Here is a 17705-nt window from a genome sequence, read left to right on the forward strand (position 1 = left end):
CTTAGCTTGACTCCTGAGCTTTGTGCGTGTTCCTGTAGGTGCGCCGCCGTTGAACTGCAGTGTTCCATGTGGCAGAGCACAGTCAAATTTCCCTCTGATTGGTTTGGCCTTTCTGTAAATGCATGGGGCGGCTGGGGAAGGAGGGAGGAAGGGGTTATGGAAAAGGACAATGGTGTCATTTTTGTGATATCACGCTTCCCTAAAAGTATACTTCTTAGTTATTTCCCTCTAGAGTTCCACTGACTATCAGCCCTAATATGAATCTGGGGTCGTTGTGGCTTTTCACCACATTGCCTGAGACTTACTTTCCTTTAAGGTTACCTCTATTTGCTGTGTGTCCTTATCTTCCAAGTCGGAGACTTTTAGTTTTTTTTCTCGGGTTTGCTTGCTGGGAAATGTCAGAAGTTCTAAAGCGGGAGTGCCCTCACCCCCATGTGTTCAGGGCCTGGGATTGCTTGTCCTTGATATGTTGTTTGTGTTTGCGGTTGTTTGAGCTGAGCCATGTGCTCGGGCTCCCACAGCCAGCTGATGATGAGCAAACCCCCAGGTGGCCGTCCCGCTGCGTGACATGATGGTTTCTTCAGGCTGACAGTGGCATTCAACACTGTAATCTGTATTTAAACTAAGATGCGTTTGCTCTCACTCAGTCTTCTCTGTGTAGTTTGACTTTATAATATATGTTCTACTCAGTTTTCTTCTTATTTATTCTCGTTTTGGCCAATGTTTGTACTTCTTTGATGTTAATGCATAGATTTTTGTAGCTCGCTAATGCTGCAATCGAATGACGATGCAAATCTGCCACATTACCTTTTTGTTGAATCGTGACGATGTGACCTTAGCATGTTATTTTTTCTTTAGTTTATCAATTCATGAACTGAATCAAGTTGAATCAGCAACTATATTGATCATCTATATGTTTTTCTAAGCTTTTCCTTGTTTCTCACTGAATATATTTTCAGTGTTTTAGTCTATTTTACACAAATTTCTGATGTCTTATTGACATGTTGGATATGAATGTGTATGTGCAACAAATTTTACATCATGTGTTGATAATTATGGAAAGCACATTGCTGTTGATATATATATATATATATATATATATATATATATATATATATATATATATCATGAGGAAAATGTGCTTTATTTTATTGATATTGTGATAGTTGACAGTATTGATAGTAATTGTAGCATACATGTAGCTTTTTTTTTTTTTCTGCATGGAAAATCGAGTGGTTGGATGATTAAACCTACCAGTTTGTCCAAAGGCCGTTTACTGCAGGGGAGAGCAGCTGGTTTGACTGTTCGCTGTTGTTTGGCCCCAGCGTGTGCAGTTTCCCTGCAGCTAATCAAGGTCAAGAGAGCAAAGTTGATTCAACAGGTCAATGTCGCTGCTTGCTCTTTTGTTCAGGACATGTCTGATGAAAAATCCCTCCTCCACAGAGATGGCTGGGAGCGTCCCATCTGTCTGGATTTGTTGTTGTAGGTGTTTTTGTTGAATGCCTAAATTCCTTTGGGACAAGAGAAACTGACCTTTGGCTAGACTGAAGACACACTGACCTTCCCTTGTACACATCAATGATTATTCATCTGCATTATAAATTTCTCTCCCATAGTTTGTCTTTTATCCTGTGGTGTCTCTATGCCTGAGCCTGGCTCTGCTGGAGGTTTCTTCCTGGATAAAAAGAGTTCCTCCCACCAATCACTGCTGTGCACTGTCCTTAATATTGTATCATCGTTAAAAACACCTGTTGTTTTACAGTTATATTGTATAAATAAATCTTAATTGAATATCGTCCGAGTGCTTTCAGTGCAAAAACAGTTGGATTCACAGAGAAAACAGGGACATTCAAAATGAATGGAAGGCCACTGGATGGCCGTTAAGCTACCGAGCCGAGATATTCGTGCCCCTGTTTCGCTCACAGTATCAAGCTCCGCTCTTGCCCTGCATTTGATGAGTCATAGCTGATTTCATTCACACTCTTCATTAATTTCTGGGCTTCAGTTTGGACGGAGATTTAATTATTGATGCGGCCTTTGTCGGAGTGCAGGCATAATCTGTGAGCTACAGAGCTGAGAGCAAACGGGGGCTACTTGTCACCCTGTAATGTGCTGCAGCTTTGCCAGCCGGCTAGGAAACAGTAACAAAATTTGCATTGCAGTGGTATCAAATGAATCGTTTTTTGTCACTGGTTTTTGCAAAGTTGTTTACTTATTTTCATAGTTAAGAAGTTAGGAAAACAGATGGATGGATTAAATGTCGCTTCTTTTCTTTAACAATCAACTTTTGACCACTTCAAAGATAAAAATAATACAATGCACATGCTAAACAGCACACTGTGTTAGTGCATGCAGTTCCTGCGTGAATCACCATACTTGTGCGGGTAAGCACAGTACACTAAGTGTTTGAGGAAGATGAGGGATAATCCAGCGTGCTAGTGGGCTGGTCATGGAGAGACTGTCTGCCTTCACCTGCGTGTGGAATTGCAGTGAGTAGGAGGCAGCAGCGTGGCGAGTGGGCAACCACATACAGGCTGTTACAAATGCTGAACCAAGCAATGTATTCATCACGGCATTAACATCAAAGGAGAAGAGAAAAAAAGCTTCCTCTTCCCAGTATCATTACTTGAATAATTTCTGTCATAAAATATCCACGAGCATGACTACAAAACATCTAGTTTACATTTAAATAACGTTAAAGAGACAGTTCACCAGAAAATGAAATATATGTGGCTTTCCTCTGGTCTGTGGTTTTCCATGTAGATCTGTTAGTGTGGGTTTGGATGTGTTTGCTGGGGAATATCTACCATCTCTTGAATGTAATGAAACTAGATGGTATTTGACTTGTGTTGCTCATAGTGCCTAAAAACATCTAAAAAACTGAAATGTCTCATTTCAGAAAACAGGTTTTTATTACTAAAAAATCCACAAACCTTGTTTTCTGTCTGTCAGACTGCACCTGCCAACAGCATCACTCTACAGGAAAAAACATCCATATACAGGATCATGCTAGTGACATGTTGACAGGATGCAAACATGTTTGGGACCCCCATCTGAGCTGTGATGTTAACCAGCTGCAGTCTTATTTTTTTCGTTGGTGGGTATATTTAGTAAAAAAAACAAAAACAGTTCTCTTTTTTTTGAAGTGTCTATAAGCTTGTTCAATAACACCAAATCCCTTTGATCAGTGTCTGCATGTAGGTCTTCATCCCTGACACACACACCTGACCCTGTGCAGCACTATTTGAAATAGGCGTCTCTTGAAATCTCCTCATACTGATACCAGAACAATAGTTTCTTGTAAAAGGACAATGAAATGTTTCTGTCTACCCTGTATTTGAGTGAAATCATATGCTCCAGAAATCATAGAGCATCAGTGTTATCTTTTTTTGACATAAGCCCTTATAGAAGAATCCTTGATTTGATATCTTGTTAAAGGGCATGAAAGCAAACAAGAAATCAACTCAAGCAGTGTTGTCAATATTAATGATTTGCACACTTTTTTAGTGTGTGTAGCTGTGTATCAAAAGATTTTTTTCACTGTTAAAAGCATTAAGAAAACATTACACTGGTAAATCTTTCTAAATGTTGCTTTTCACGCCAAAACAGAGCGAGATATCATGAAGTCCTTGTAGGTTTGCATTTGCAGATGAATTACCATTGGCTCCTGCTGTGTGTTTGCTGGTGTTTGTATAGATGTCTTTGACAACAAGTGTATTTAATTCCTGAAATGTGTGCCGAATATGGCAGCACTGTGCTCTCCATGTCCGAGCAGTATGTAGATGAAGGTGTAGGTTAATGGCTTCCTGCTGCACCGCTTCACTCTGTCAGAATGGGGAGTTTGACAAGGGGAGGTATGAGCAGATGAGCTCTCGGTTAACAAGTGTGCGTGTCTGTGTGTCCGTGTGTGGGGGATTGTGAATGGACATCGTTGTTGTGCGTGTGGGGAAGAAACACAAAGGAGAGGATGTGGGTGTGTCCGTGTATCAGTGTTGCGATACATCGAGCCGCGAGACAAAGGATTGCTGAAAATAGTGTTTCATTCATCAGTGGTTTTGTAGCTGGGGAAATCCTATATGTCTGTGTTTGTATACATGAATGCAAGCCTGTGGGTGTTTTATGTAAATATGCATGTGTATTCCTTTGTTTGCATTTTGCTGTTGAAGGATGATTTCCCCCATTCAGGGTGCAAATGGAATGAAAGTGGCTCAATAGCAAATCTGAACTATTTTTCATATGAAGGCACTTTTAATTATTTAATGGTTCAACATAACAGCAGCGTGAAACAAAATATTGCTACACAAATTGGCACAAGGACTGACAAAACCGGGATGAAGACACTGTGCACCTTCTAATATATGCAGTTAAATAGAGACTTCTGACATATTGTGAGGGATGTGGCATTTTCACAGTGACTGTGGTAACTCCCACTCTTATTTAAAATCCACTAGACTGTAACCACATTCAGGTAAATACCCAATGACAGTTAGACACCTGGTCAAGGTCAGCTAAAAGTGCTTTTCTCATATCTTCAACTATTTGACTGTGATGAAGACACATTAGTGTCCAATCATTTGTCTCTTTTTTAAGGCTCTGAATTAATCTTCACACTCGTTGCCCTTTGACCTATATGTATTTTTTTCTTTCTTGTACTCTACCTCTGATGTAAATGACCCATTACTGAGCAATGTGTGAATCTGTAAAAAAGCATCGGCGTGTGAGCAGTTACACAGTCCAAAACTTGGGAATAAAGTCCCAGCGACCTTTGGGATCAAATTGTAATTAATTTTTGACCCAACTTTGACGTTGATCTTTGACCACCACTTTCTGAGTTCATCCCAGAGTCCATTTCCTCTGGTGTTCATTTACAAGAGTAATCTTGACCTTTGGCCAACGAAAATTAATCAGGTCATTCCTCAAGTTACTAAGACGTTTCATTTTCAGGAATGACACAGATGGACGTGCATCCGTTTTTGTGTCACCTGTCATCCAGCAGGCAGCTTCACACGCAGGTCATATTTTTATGCTTACAGCAGTCTCGCACTTCCTGTAAGTACATTCAGAGAATAATAATATCCAGAGTACAATGGAAACCAAAAGTGTATAAAAACCACACACCCCGCGTTTACTGTACAAGAAACCATATGCTGACTAGAATCTTATACTAGAATCTTATACTGTCAAAATTCTGAGAAGTTAAATTTGCCCACTTTATAGCTTTCAGCTAACAATTTCACAATTTAGTGTCGCAGTTTGTATGATTTCCAAAACCAGCAGAGAGAGAGACGGAAAAAACAAGCATTTAAGCTTTTAAAGCTGTGATTTTTAAAAGCTGGTGGCAAGACAAAATACACAATGCCACTTCTGAACACCTAATGTACTCGTTATGAGTTTGAGTTTCCGCTTCCTTTCAACATCCAGTGCAATATTTATCTCCCAAAGCATCAGGACGTGTCACCTTTGGACATCAGAGAGGGAAAGTGTGGAAGAGGTGGCTTTTTGAGTGAGGCAGTCATTGTCTGCTTGTGATGTCAGTGTATTTATTTAAGATCTCATCTTTAGCCAGTACTGATGCAGAAACTGGAACAGTTAGAGTAATGTTGCAAATACATTACTAGTGCTGAACATAACATGTCACGTAACATCAAAAGCCTGACTGACAAGTGTTAAAGGCAAGCGCATGATGCGTCACTGGTTTCCCACCTGCGAACACGGCTCACAGGTGTTCGCTCCCGTGTTACTATTTTAGCTGCTGACTGTTTTTCTTCTGCACCACCTGGGCACCAATTTGTGCCAAATCTGGCCATACTGTCAAGCATTAAGTCTGGGAGTGTATGGGCTGGGTGTGATTTATTGGTGCCTGAAATGGCAGGAAGAGGTGGAAACAAGGGGACGTGATCAACAGTCGATCAGTGTACGATAATGCCATTTTTTTTCTCTCTCCTCAAGCTCAACAATGGAGGAGTATTTAGAGGAAGAGCCTGTGGTGAATACAGAATACATTTTTGTGACTGTAAAGTAACCTGCTTACACGGATAATACTCATCAACACACAACATTTTATTCTGAATGAGCCGTTCTGCATTTCAAACCATTATGTACATATTGAATAATGGTTTAGCTGTAGCTGGTTAAAGGTATTTATTTATTAGGCTCTATATTAAATACTCCAGGGATGCTCTTTTTTCATATTTTAATGCTTTTCTAGACTGAACTAACAACAGTGAGGAACAATCCTTTTGCATTGTTATACAAATCTGTCTCGACTGTAACAAGTGTCAGACAGCTCCTATTCAAACAACCATTACTCCCCTGACACACTTATTTACAATATTCATGAGTTATAATTAGTTGTCACACATGATGTTAGCAGTGTGTCAGTGAGAGGCAGCCTTATCAACATAGCACCACATTTCAGGAAAGACCATATTTGCAGCCGCCACCGCTTGCAGATTCTCTTTACTTCATTAGCGTTTCCCACTCACCATCTCCCCCCCCCCCCACCCCCCTTTTCTCTCAATTTCTCGTAAAAATAGAATTCATTTTCGAGCCCAGCTGCCACCTTTATGCAGTAAAAGTGATGAATCCTCTATCTTGCTGCTAATTGTATTTTCTGCAATTTTATTTGCCCATAAAAAATTCATGTTTTTCCTCTGTCTTTGCTCCTTTAAGAACGGCGCCGCTGGCAAGATATTCCTATTGTGTCTACGGCGAGACAAAATTGGGAGAAATGGAGTGTCATGCTCAGGTTTGGAGGTGGAATTGATGGTGGGGATTTGTACATGGTTGCTGGCCCCACTAATAGATGGAAATGAACTCTAACATGCAACTGAGACTACAGGCGCAAATAATAAAGCCTCTGTGGCCCTGGGGTGTGTGAGCATGAAAAATGGCAGGAAGTTAGTAGACACATGGGTCTTTAACTTTGCGATATTTTCTGCAACAAGGACAGTGATTGCAATTTTGTGTTTGTTTATTTTTTAATGTGTTTATATATGAATGTCTTAGTAATGGAAAGCTATTTCCTCTCCTGCTTCTTGGATTTTGAAGGAAATGTAAAATGAAGGAAAACTCATTATAAAAACCACTAAACGTGGATGTCACACTTCAGAGATGTAAAACATACATCTGGCATTTAAAGATAGTGTGAGAAAAGAAGTGTGATTGAGTTGTGTCAGATGCCTCCACTCGCACACCCAGCAGACATTTGCACAGCGCCTAAATTGGCAGGAGGTCTGAGTCAGAATGTGATATAACCACATATGGAATTTTTTAGGTGAGGAGTTTGGGGTTGGGATGCTGGGTGACTTTTATATGGAAAGTAGTTTGTATCCCCGTTTTTCTGGCTATCAGCCTTGGGTACCTGTAGTGTGACTATGGAACAGGGGCATACAAAAAAGGGAGCTAGAGTAGCATAATTTTTTTTAGACATGCTAATGAAATTTTGCTTTAGGCTATTAGCTGGTGATTGTTGCTTGAGTATCACTAACAGCATGAAATATAATATTTTATTGGCGCTGCTTCACTGTCACAAAGTCATCAGTTCAAATTACAGTCAGGACATCTTATCATAAAGACATTTGAGCGAACTTTATTTGAAAAAATTAATAACTTACTAATGTTTAGCCTATTTAACCTGTGTAGCATAGTTAGCTTAGTATTAAGCATATAGGCTAACTGCTAAAGTTAAACACTGTAAACTGGTTTACAGTGTTTATTTTTTATTTATTTATTTTGGTTTGGCTTGAAAAAAACAAGTTATAATGATGTACTCAGGCAGGATAGTTGTTTTCTCATATGTAAGTTGTTTATGCTAAATTAAGCTAAGGTAACTGGCCACTCAAAGTAGCATTGTACATTGAATATGTATTGTGTATACACCTACAGACGCACCACAGTCATTTCTAACCAGTGTTGTCAACACCTCAGTAAGGAAAATCGCTATTGGTCATCCTAAAAATGCTAGAACTGGCTAAATCATCGCCTAATTTGCATAATTGGTCATGCTTATGTAATTGTAACCTACATGTAGGAGAGAGAAATAAAGTGAGTAAAAAACACCCTAAATGCATTTAGAATATATTTAGAACTACAAATTAAATTCTTTTAGCAATTTTTTTTTAATATCATAATAAAAAAATAAAAATAACAAAATAAAAAAAAAGTAATTAAATACCCTCCTCCTTTATCCGGGCTTGGTACCGGCAAAAGTGACCCAAAACAGGCACTCTAGCAGAGTTACACACACATAGACACACAAAATAGTGTGTGTGATTTTAAGTAGTTTTAAACCTTGTGATCCACAAAAAGTAAGAGTAAAAGAAGAACTGACGTCATTACAGTCAGGGCGGGAGCAGCGGCTTCGCTCATTCATTTGCAGTGTGGATGCGTAGGGGTGAACATCTCCTGCTCTGACAGCAGCTGGGGGCGACTGCTGTGTGAGGATGATCTGCCGCCTGTGAGCACATTGGCACGGGCGAGGTACCCACGGTAGCACCGCTGCTTGTTGAGAGTAAGAGCCATGCGTCCTTTCATGTCAAAAAGTGGTCATAAGTCGTCCTAATAACACCAGTAAAAGTTGCCATATTTGACTATTTGCTTTTTAGAAATAAAGTTGCTAAGGGGGTCTGAAAACTCGCTAAATATTGCGACAAAGTCGCTAAGTTGGCAACACTGTTTCTAACTGCAAGAACATTTTTAACAAAGCAGCGTTTGTACTTAATTGAAACTCTAGGTTCCAAAGTCAATTATTTTTTTAAAGTAGTCATAATTTTCCTGTTTGCAGAAGGGACCTCTCCTGCTTGCACATTGCGTAGCTTTTATTCATTTGGTAAATGGCAGTCAGGCCATTCAGGACTTGGTATGGAGTGTAGGAATTTGAGGGAGAGGATGTTGAGGTAGAGCTGGTATTCTCACAGCCTCTGTGTGAGCGTTGCTTTGTTCCAAAGTGGTGTGAAGAAGAGGAGATGGACAGAGAAAGGGGTGGGGAGGGGGGGACGGTAAGGAGGGTGGCACTTTCTGGTGAAGGTCACAGGGTTAAGTCGATGGGGATCCTTGGAGACGGGGCCCTGCAGAAAAGATGGTAATGCTCCAAGCCATGATTCATCGCAAAGGCATCCATCTGCCTGTGCTTGTGCGCGTGTGTGTATGTGTGTGTTTGCAAATGACGTCATCCCATCAGTCCCCAGGCTGTCATGGGCTGACAGGCACGGGGCTGTGAAGGAGCAGTGTTTTCATTTCAACGGGCAGAATGATGGAGTGCGGAGGGGGCGGAGCTGCTCTCTGAATGGCAGGTGCCGCACTGTTCGCTGTACTCAGGGGAAGTGGATTTCAGGTTGTTGACTGCGTGCATACTTGTTTGGCAGCAGCACTAGTGACATGACTCGAAAGTTGAGCTCCCGCGGAGCACATTAGCTACTTTCAATATTTTCACTTTTTCGTCTGCTTCGTGTTCGGTATCTGGAGCTCAAGTTTCATTTTAATCACAGTTTACTTTATATAGCCGTCCCCTGCTGCCGGCCTCAGACTGCACGGCAGTCTGAGGCAGGTTAATTGAAGGGAGCTGCAGTGGGAGACAGGGAGATGAGCTGTAACTATCAATACGGGCCAGAGCACACTTACTGGTATTTTACTGTCTGCAGGAGCTTAATATAACTTCATGATGCTAGGATGCTAAGATTTTCATTGGGAGTGACCAGGATGGATGAATTTATGACTATATCAGAGGGACAGCTCAGGCTGAGAAGTTTGGAGACAAAGTTAGAGTTATGGTTGAGATGGTTTGAACATATGCAGAGGAGGGATAGAGACTATATTGGACAAAGGATGTTGAGGATGGAGCTGCCACAGGAGGAAAATATGAAGACCTCAGAAAAGATTCATGGATGTAGTGAAGGTGGAGATGCAGAGGGTGGGTGTGAAAGAGGAAGATGCCAGGGATAGGGTGATCCACTCTGACGGAAAACTGTTTTTTACACTTCGTTTAGTTTATCAATTCCAAACTGTATTGTTTGCATTTAATCCTCCTTCATCATCTCTGTTTCTAGTTGCAGCAACATCTTTGTGGAGCATCTGTATTCTCCATTATTCATTCTACAACCTATAGTGGCTTTTATACATATATATTTGTTGGGAGATCTTTTGATGATCATATGGAGACCTGGTGTGGCTGTCTAGTTGTTAGTCCTCTTTTTTAATAGTTGATGTTGGTCAGGTTGGGGTTCCACTGTTAGCATAATGTTTATCAAAGCATCAGATTTATTACTTGTAGTAACAGATCTGAGTTTGATGTTCCAAGTATGGCATCAACATGTCAAACATTTTTTCTCTTCAGCTGGCAACAGAGTAGCGAGAGCAGGAACACCACAGTTTCCTCTTAACGTGTGCGTGTTGTCTTTCTGCATCCATCCCTCGAGGCGTGTTTCCCATTTGATTCAGCTCCTCACCCCGACCGTCAAACTGAAACGATCTACCACCATCCTCACAATGGCCCAGGGGTTAAAGCACTATTACCTTAAGCTGTATTAGAAGAACGACAGTAAAAGTCAGCCTCGCACACAAAAGCAGTCCCCATTTCCCGACTCTTTATGCCTCCAGATGTCTACAGTGGAATTAAATTGTGCAAACTTAGCATGACATTTAAAGCACAGTGTGTAACATCAACTCGACACAGTTGTTTATAAAGCTGCTGTGGTGAATGTGTTCGTCGCATTTAAGTCTGGTATGATCTCTAACAATGCTTGGGATCCTGTAGCTAACTTTGTCTGCGGTTGCAGCGCTGCGCAGGTAGCGTAGAGCATATTAGCTGTGTGCTGCCGAGGCTAATGAGCAACATTCACGTCCGGCACAGTAAACAAATACTCACTGATGGGTGTGAATCTGTACAACAAGAAACATCTTTACTTTGATGTATGTCGCTAACAAAGACAGTATTGACTAGCAGGGGTTTAAGCTGCATCCAAAAGAATCAAGAATGACATTTAAAATAATTAAGAACTGTTTGCCTGCAGTGTCTTGGCAGCAGAAACTGTTCTGCCACAGTAATAAAAAAACAATCACACAGTTGTGAATTGTCTATGAATATAAGCTGAGAATAAAAGCAAGAAAAGAAATCCCAAGATAACGTGCAGATGTTTGAGCAGCTCGTTAGGCCGCGGATTGCGCTGTTCAGTGTGGCGTTTTCACTCATTAGCAAGAATTTATGCAGAGGCTAATCATCCAAAATCATGAACTTCCATCCCTTAAAGCATAGTTGATAAACTCCATGATCTGTGAGATAAGAGATCTATTTATATACTCTACATTTTGTCCGCAGAATAGTTTTGGCAGTTCTCTTAAGTTCTGATTAAATGTCCTTAGAATGTTTTATTTCCTCTTAAATTATTTCTGAGCTACACGCTTTGCAGTGAGGATCTGGAAAAAAATAAAATAAAGATCATTAAGTCAAAACTTTATTCTCCCAGCAGAGCGTTTTACAGAGTCTTAGGGCTATACAGTTTTAGGTCTCTGCCACTGAGTTTTAATTTAAGCAAAATGAAGATCCAGAAAAGAAAAGAAATGGCATCACCTGAGGACAAATTTACACATAAAGAAGTTTTAGTTAAGAGGAGCTTCACAATGAATCAAAGTTTTTGCCTTTTTAACTCTTGGAGTTTGTTCGAGTTCTCCATCTGGCGAATGAAATTGTGACCCAGTTTAATGTTGACTCTTGTTTGGCCTCAGTTGGCAGGCTTCGCTGAATGTTGGGTCACAGCTTCGTCCCACTGGCCAGTTTTCCTGGCAATCCCCCAACATGTAGATAATTATCAATTCTGCGTGACATTAATCCTTTAGGGAGGGAAGGAAATAAAGAGAATAAGCAAGAGATGAATTGTTGCTATATAATGGCAGACTTTTTTACATTTAGTTAACCTCCTCCTTGGGCAGGGAGATCAGAGAAGAGGAGGAGATGGGGAGGAGGATGAGTAAAATGAGGCCAGTGACACATAACGGGGGGTCCTCTGGCACCTGCTCATAAACCGTACAGTTAATGCCAAGAAAGGGACATCTCTCAACCCCTCTAAACAAGAGCCAGAGCAGCTCCGGTGGCCAAGGCAGACTGTGTGTATGCTCATGCATTAGTGTGTTTGCAGTGCAGTCGCGCAGCGCTGCTGTACTGCATCCATAATTAAGCCCAAGACATACCCATCAACAGGAATATAATTGGGCAGTGGGAGGGTGGAGGTGGTGGAGTGGAGGTGAGTGCTGCAAACTTTCAGAGAGAGAAGAAAGGATAAGAAGGAGGGAGCGAGAGAGAGAGAGAAAGCCATTTACATGCTAATGCTGTCCTCAGCCCTTCAAATGCCTCGTTGCGTGCTTTGCCCGCTACCCTCGAATAAGCTCCGGGCTGCCAAGCCAGTCGCCATGTTTACACAATAAACAAACAGCAATGAGGTTAAAGTCTTTTCATGCATCTTTTTGAGCGTGCCTACAGTATTAGCAACAGTGTGCTGTTGCGTAACTGTTGTAAGCGTCTGAAGGACTCAGCTGACTGATTTTCGGCCTCTTTTGTCATCACCGGACTTTTTTTTTCTTCTTGTTTTTGTTTCCTAGGCGACAGAATGGGCACCGGACGAGGAGACCAGGGGGTCCTGCCAGAGCAAAGGCAAAACAGAGGTAACCTCCATCACGCCCCCAATTACAACACTTCATGTCAGCACTGCCTGGCTTACAGAGAGGCCATTTTGATATCTTCTGGCTGTCGTGGCGAGGTCCTTGTGGGCCTCATGGGAGGGCTCTGTGCAGAGCAGCTATTTCAGACCCTTCAATCAAGTGTGGTTTTTCTTGCAGTGAAGAGAGAGGGCAAAAGGGAAGGGAAAGAAAATGTGCACAAGAGAGTCTTGGGTGAGACTCTCAAAAGGACTTCCTCTCAAACATATCTGATAACAATTGGTTCGATCAGTATTCCTGCTTCAATGATTTTTGTAAGAACTAATTGCACCACAGTTTTGTTTTGGGTTTTTTTTTCCTCTCACAGTGTCTATACAGTGAAGACTGATACCAAATATACAACAGGCTATCATTTTTCTTCGAAACCTGCATCACCGCAATTACCTCAGTCCTTAGCCGCAAAGACCAATAAATCCATTCTCAGCCTTTGTTAAAGCAGATTTGATTCTTTTTATTAAAACACATTCTTGCCTTATTGTAGAGCCTATGTCAGTGTCGCAGACAGGCTTCCATTCAGTTACAAACGAGTATTCATATTTCTGAACAATAGACTCACAAGAGCAAAAGCTGCACACTGAATTGCTTTGCTTTGATTGCATGCCAGGCCGGTACCCAAAGACTTGGTCCATTGTTCTTTTCAGCAACACGTCCAAGAGTATTTAGCTAACCACCTCAGCTTTTGCTCTACTTCAACTTTTCCAAAGTGTTCTCCCCCTTCCTTCTTCTCTGCAGACCGAATGTCAGAACTACGTCAGAGTCCTGCTGGTGAACAAGACGGAGGTCATAACGTGCGGAACCAATGCTTTCCAGCCGCGTTGTATCGCCAGAGAGGTAGTTATGTGTGTGTCCGGCTGTGCGGGTTTTGTCGAAACGCAATGAAAAGGCTGCAGATTTAACGCACCGCCCGTCTCGCTCCGTCTCTGTGCCCTGCATTCAGGTGGGCAACTTGAGCAGCGTGCTGGAGAGCGTGAATGGCGTGGCCCGCTGCCCGTACGACCCTCGTCACAACTCCACGGCGGTGGTGACAGAGAGCGGAGAGCTGTATGCCGCCACTGTTATCGATTTCTCCGGCCGTGACCCCGTCATATACCGGAGCTTGGGCGGCATGCCACCACTCCGGACTGCCCAGTACAACTCCAAATGGCTGAATGGTACAGAATCACTGCACGATCACACTGACGTCCTATTTGAGTGTCATTTATTTAAGTGTGTCTTTTTTTAACTGTGCTTCAGATAATGAGTATTTTCATCACCAATTAAAATTCTAGTTAATTACTTTGCTACTCAGTATTTTGTGAAATATGGCCACCAGAAATTCCCAAAAGGAGGAGGCGTTATTCAATTCTGTTACATAAATGTTGAATGAAAAAGCAGAGACGTGCAGAAAATGCTTATGCTGCAGAGCTGCGAGCTTGTGTTACTGGCGCTCTTGGGTTCATTTTAGAGCTTTTAAATCATCCAATTTCAGGGGTGTGAGTTACAGGTTTGCTTGTGTTCGACTGAGTAAATGTTCCATTATATTTTTCTGTCAGAGTCCAGAAATCTAATCAAATAAAACTAGTAATCTGATCAGTAATCTGACCTGTTGAACCTGAGATAATCCACAGGGTTATACTGTGTCAAATAGAAAATACCTGCTGCTGTTTCTTTAAACATTTCTCAGGTCCTGTCTTGAGCGGCAGATGGGCTAAGTCGGCACTTTTGCTTCCAACACAATTCCCTCCTATGTTAGAGCCAAGATAGATCAATCCGGCATGCTTTTTTTTCAAAGGTCTACAAAGACGACTGTGATTGAAGTACTGTGTAGAACACAGAGTTACAGGTTAGGCATAGGAATTGGTGGGATTTACAGAATGGCGGGGAACATGAAATACTGTCGGTCCGTCTGGTGCTGGTGTCAGTAATCTCCCAGCTGCTGACACTGTGCCTTTTTTCCCTCTACTGTAAACATTAAAACACAATCTGACTCAAGCAGAAATGTAGCAGGACCGTCCACTGAAAAGCGCTGTCATCGAGTTTCTTTGATATGCAGCAGCACTGAGATAACTGGATGTGTTATATAAAGAACATGTGCGATTCTGGAAGTAAAGGTCAGATTCATTTTCAGTCTCACAGACAATGTCAGATGACTAACAGTTCTTTCAAAGCCTGGATGTATATTAAACTCTCTCCTGGTTTAATTATCTGTATAAAATACGAGCAGCCGTGTCAGAAAACGTCTTTCTTTATGTAATGAGGGCAGTGACTAATGACTATTTTCATTACTGCTTGATTCCGCCCTCTTATTTTCTCAGTTTTTCCACTGAACATTTGGCCTATTAAATGTCAGACAGATCACCAAAGTCCCAAACGGTGAATCTGTTTCGTGCAGTCGGAATAGCTTGTTTTGTCTGCTGGCTTTCGTGAAAGAGACGTGAAAGAGAGAAACGCAGCCAATCCATCATTTAGAGCTGATGGCGACTGATTGTCTTTCACTGTTAAAAAAATTAATAGTGTAAACTGTATTTCTTGCTGTAAGAATAGGAAAATGCTGTGCAACTAAAAGGTGGGTGAGTCTGATGGTGTGAGTGTGTGGTAGTGATAGCAGACAGATGAGAGAGTTGCAGGTCCGGGATGAGGATGAGAGGGAAGCGGGAAAGATTGAGGACTGAGGAGTCAGTGAGCGGTGTAATTATTCCTCACAGCAGGGAGAGGGTGAAATTACAACACACAGCATGCTTCGCCCCATCCCGGGGACTCCGCCTGTGTGTGCATGCAAGTGTGGGCTTGAACATGCATGTATGTATTTAGACTGTGTGCAAGCTCCACATGCTTCCACGTGTGCTTTATTGGCACAGGAAGAAAGCCTGTTGACGGGAAGTGAGCATAAAAAAAAAAAAAGATCGAGTGCACATCAGCATAATCACAGCTGGCTGCACGCACAGTGAAGCACACATGTCGCCCTCCACTCCGCCGGTCGAAGCCTGCTTTGCTTCATGGCTGATGCTATGAGTGTTATGGAGTTGTGTTCCCCGGTGAATTTGGGGTGTGAATGAAAATCTCATTTCCAGCTCTGAGCCTCTCCAGTTCAGCAGAACCAAAGGCGGGGAGGGGGTCCTGGATCTAATCAGTCTCTTCTCTTATTGGATTGGTTGCCTGCCAGGTGCTGACCAACTGTTTCCCATCATGCATCTGAATGTCACAAGGAGCTACATGCACAGTCTCCTGAGGAAAAAGTCCTAAGAAAATGCCTGCGTGCTTCTCTCGGTTTCCTCACAGGTCTCATTGGTAGCCACATGTTTATTTATGTTTTTGCTATTAGCCTTCGACCTCCTCTCAGCTCTCGGAAAAATGTTTCTCGGCAGATATTAAAAGAAACCAAAACATAAAAAGTTGTAATCTCTCATGCTTATGCATTCAGCTACAAGTGATGCTTCAACCTAATGTGAAGCTCTTTCATTGATCTAATTTGCGCTGGCAAAATACTGTTTCTTTTGCAGAACATTAAATACTGCAGAGATCATTTTATTTATTAAGTGATAGTAAAAATCTTAATGACACTACAAATGCAAAGCAAATACTGAGCATGTCTCCAACTTTCTTTTTAAATCTGCTCCTGGCAAGAAGAGTATAGCATTAGTTCAGGTAGAGCAGTGTATTAGCCAGTTGGCATGAACTGCTTCTTTCATGCTTCCCTTTGAGTGGCTCAATCCTCAGCTGCTCATCTGCCAACTGACTTGTAACATCTAATCATATTCATAGACGCACACAAAGAACTTCATAGCCAGACTTATATTACTCTGCTGATACCTCTCCAATGCTCCAGCCGCTGCTCTTGGGCCAATGCTGTGGGCCTTGCAGAGCTTTATTCTTTGCACAGCAGGATTCTTGTTGCTACAGTTAGAGCCCCCTTAAAGCATTTTATTGCTGTTATGCAATCATTTCTTTATAAATCATGAATTTTTTTGCACAACTTTGTCAGACTATAATAAAATTAAGAGTTAAAGTGGATCCATTATAGTCATTTCCAGCTCCATATTTTTATCATGAGACTGTACTAGATAACATTTTCATAACTCGGTTCACAATAATTATTATGTATCTTATACTGGACCTTACTGCAGCCCCTCATTTCAACCTCTGTTTGAAACAAGCTGTTTTAGCACCCTTCTCACATCCTTTAACCCAGCTTTTTTCTTATTGGCTGCTCTTCACAAACAGAAGGATTGAATGGCAGGTGGGTGGAGCTTCTGTGCTCACATCCAGAGCAGGTTGTTTTCAGAATCCAAAGTAAGGATGAGTATAACTCTACTTTAGGTTTGAGCTCCGGATGAACCACAAACTCTATATTTCCTTCATCCAAACCAAATATTCCAGTAACCTAAAGCTGCATACACACATACTCACCCTCGGTCTGTGTGCAGTGTGTGCGCTCTTACTTTGTCTGCAAAGGAAAAAAAGGTTGGAAGTATAATCCTCAAGGACATATGTTTCCTCCAAATCTTATCTGGCAAAACAAATTAGTTTAGTACAAAACAGGTTTTTGCAGGAGATATATTCAGACATCTTTTGCCCACTCTTTTAGCAGCTAAGCCAGCTGAGAAGTGAGACATGTCAAAAAGACACAAAACGAACAGTTCTGTGTAAAAATGAAAACAGAGATCATCAGAGGCTTCTAACCTGCTTACAAAAGAGCTCGTCTGTCCCGTTGATGTAATTAAACTACCCGACATCACCCATCCCACCTGTGTTTAGCAGAGCATCTTTGCATTCCTGCAGCATCCCTTTGCTTGAATAATAAATAGCCGTGCACTTTCAGCAGTGATTGTGTTTGATCTAAGGCATCATGTGACGTTACTGGAGGCAGCTTTACTCCAGCACCCAACCAGCCTGCCAGATTGAACAATCTGTTTATCACTTAGCAGGGTACAGAGGGAAAAAACAAAACTCTGTTCATCACAGTTTGCACCCACGCAGCTTCAGTAATATTATGCAGAATCTGTCAGCTCCACCTGCCC

The 17705-nt window shown here is 41.7% G+C and overlaps 1 protein-coding gene across 5 annotated transcripts in view; it reads left to right on the plus strand.

The window, feature by feature from the left end:
- Window positions 1–17705, plus strand: part of sema5ba (sema domain, seven thrombospondin repeats (type 1 and type 1-like), transmembrane domain (TM) and short cytoplasmic domain, (semaphorin) 5Ba) — a 192929-nt gene that overhangs the window by 117990 nt on the left and 57234 nt on the right. For all 5 annotated transcript variants that reach the window (XR_003269943.1, XM_026144738.1, XM_026144737.1 and 2 more), the window contains 3 exons: window positions 12592–12654; window positions 13441–13539; window positions 13646–13859. Coding sequence is in view for 4 of the 5 variants with exons in the window: in XM_026144738.1 (XP_026000523.1) it covers window positions 12592–12654; window positions 13441–13539; window positions 13646–13859 (376 nt within the window). In the remaining variant the exon portion in view is untranslated. The remainder of the gene's footprint in view (window positions 1–12591; window positions 12655–13440; window positions 13540–13645; window positions 13860–17705) is intronic.

Source organism: Astatotilapia calliptera, chromosome 16 (assembly GCF_900246225.1).
Source record: "Astatotilapia calliptera chromosome 16, fAstCal1.2, whole genome shotgun sequence".
NCBI lineage: Eukaryota > Metazoa > Chordata > Actinopteri > Cichliformes > Cichlidae > Astatotilapia > Astatotilapia calliptera.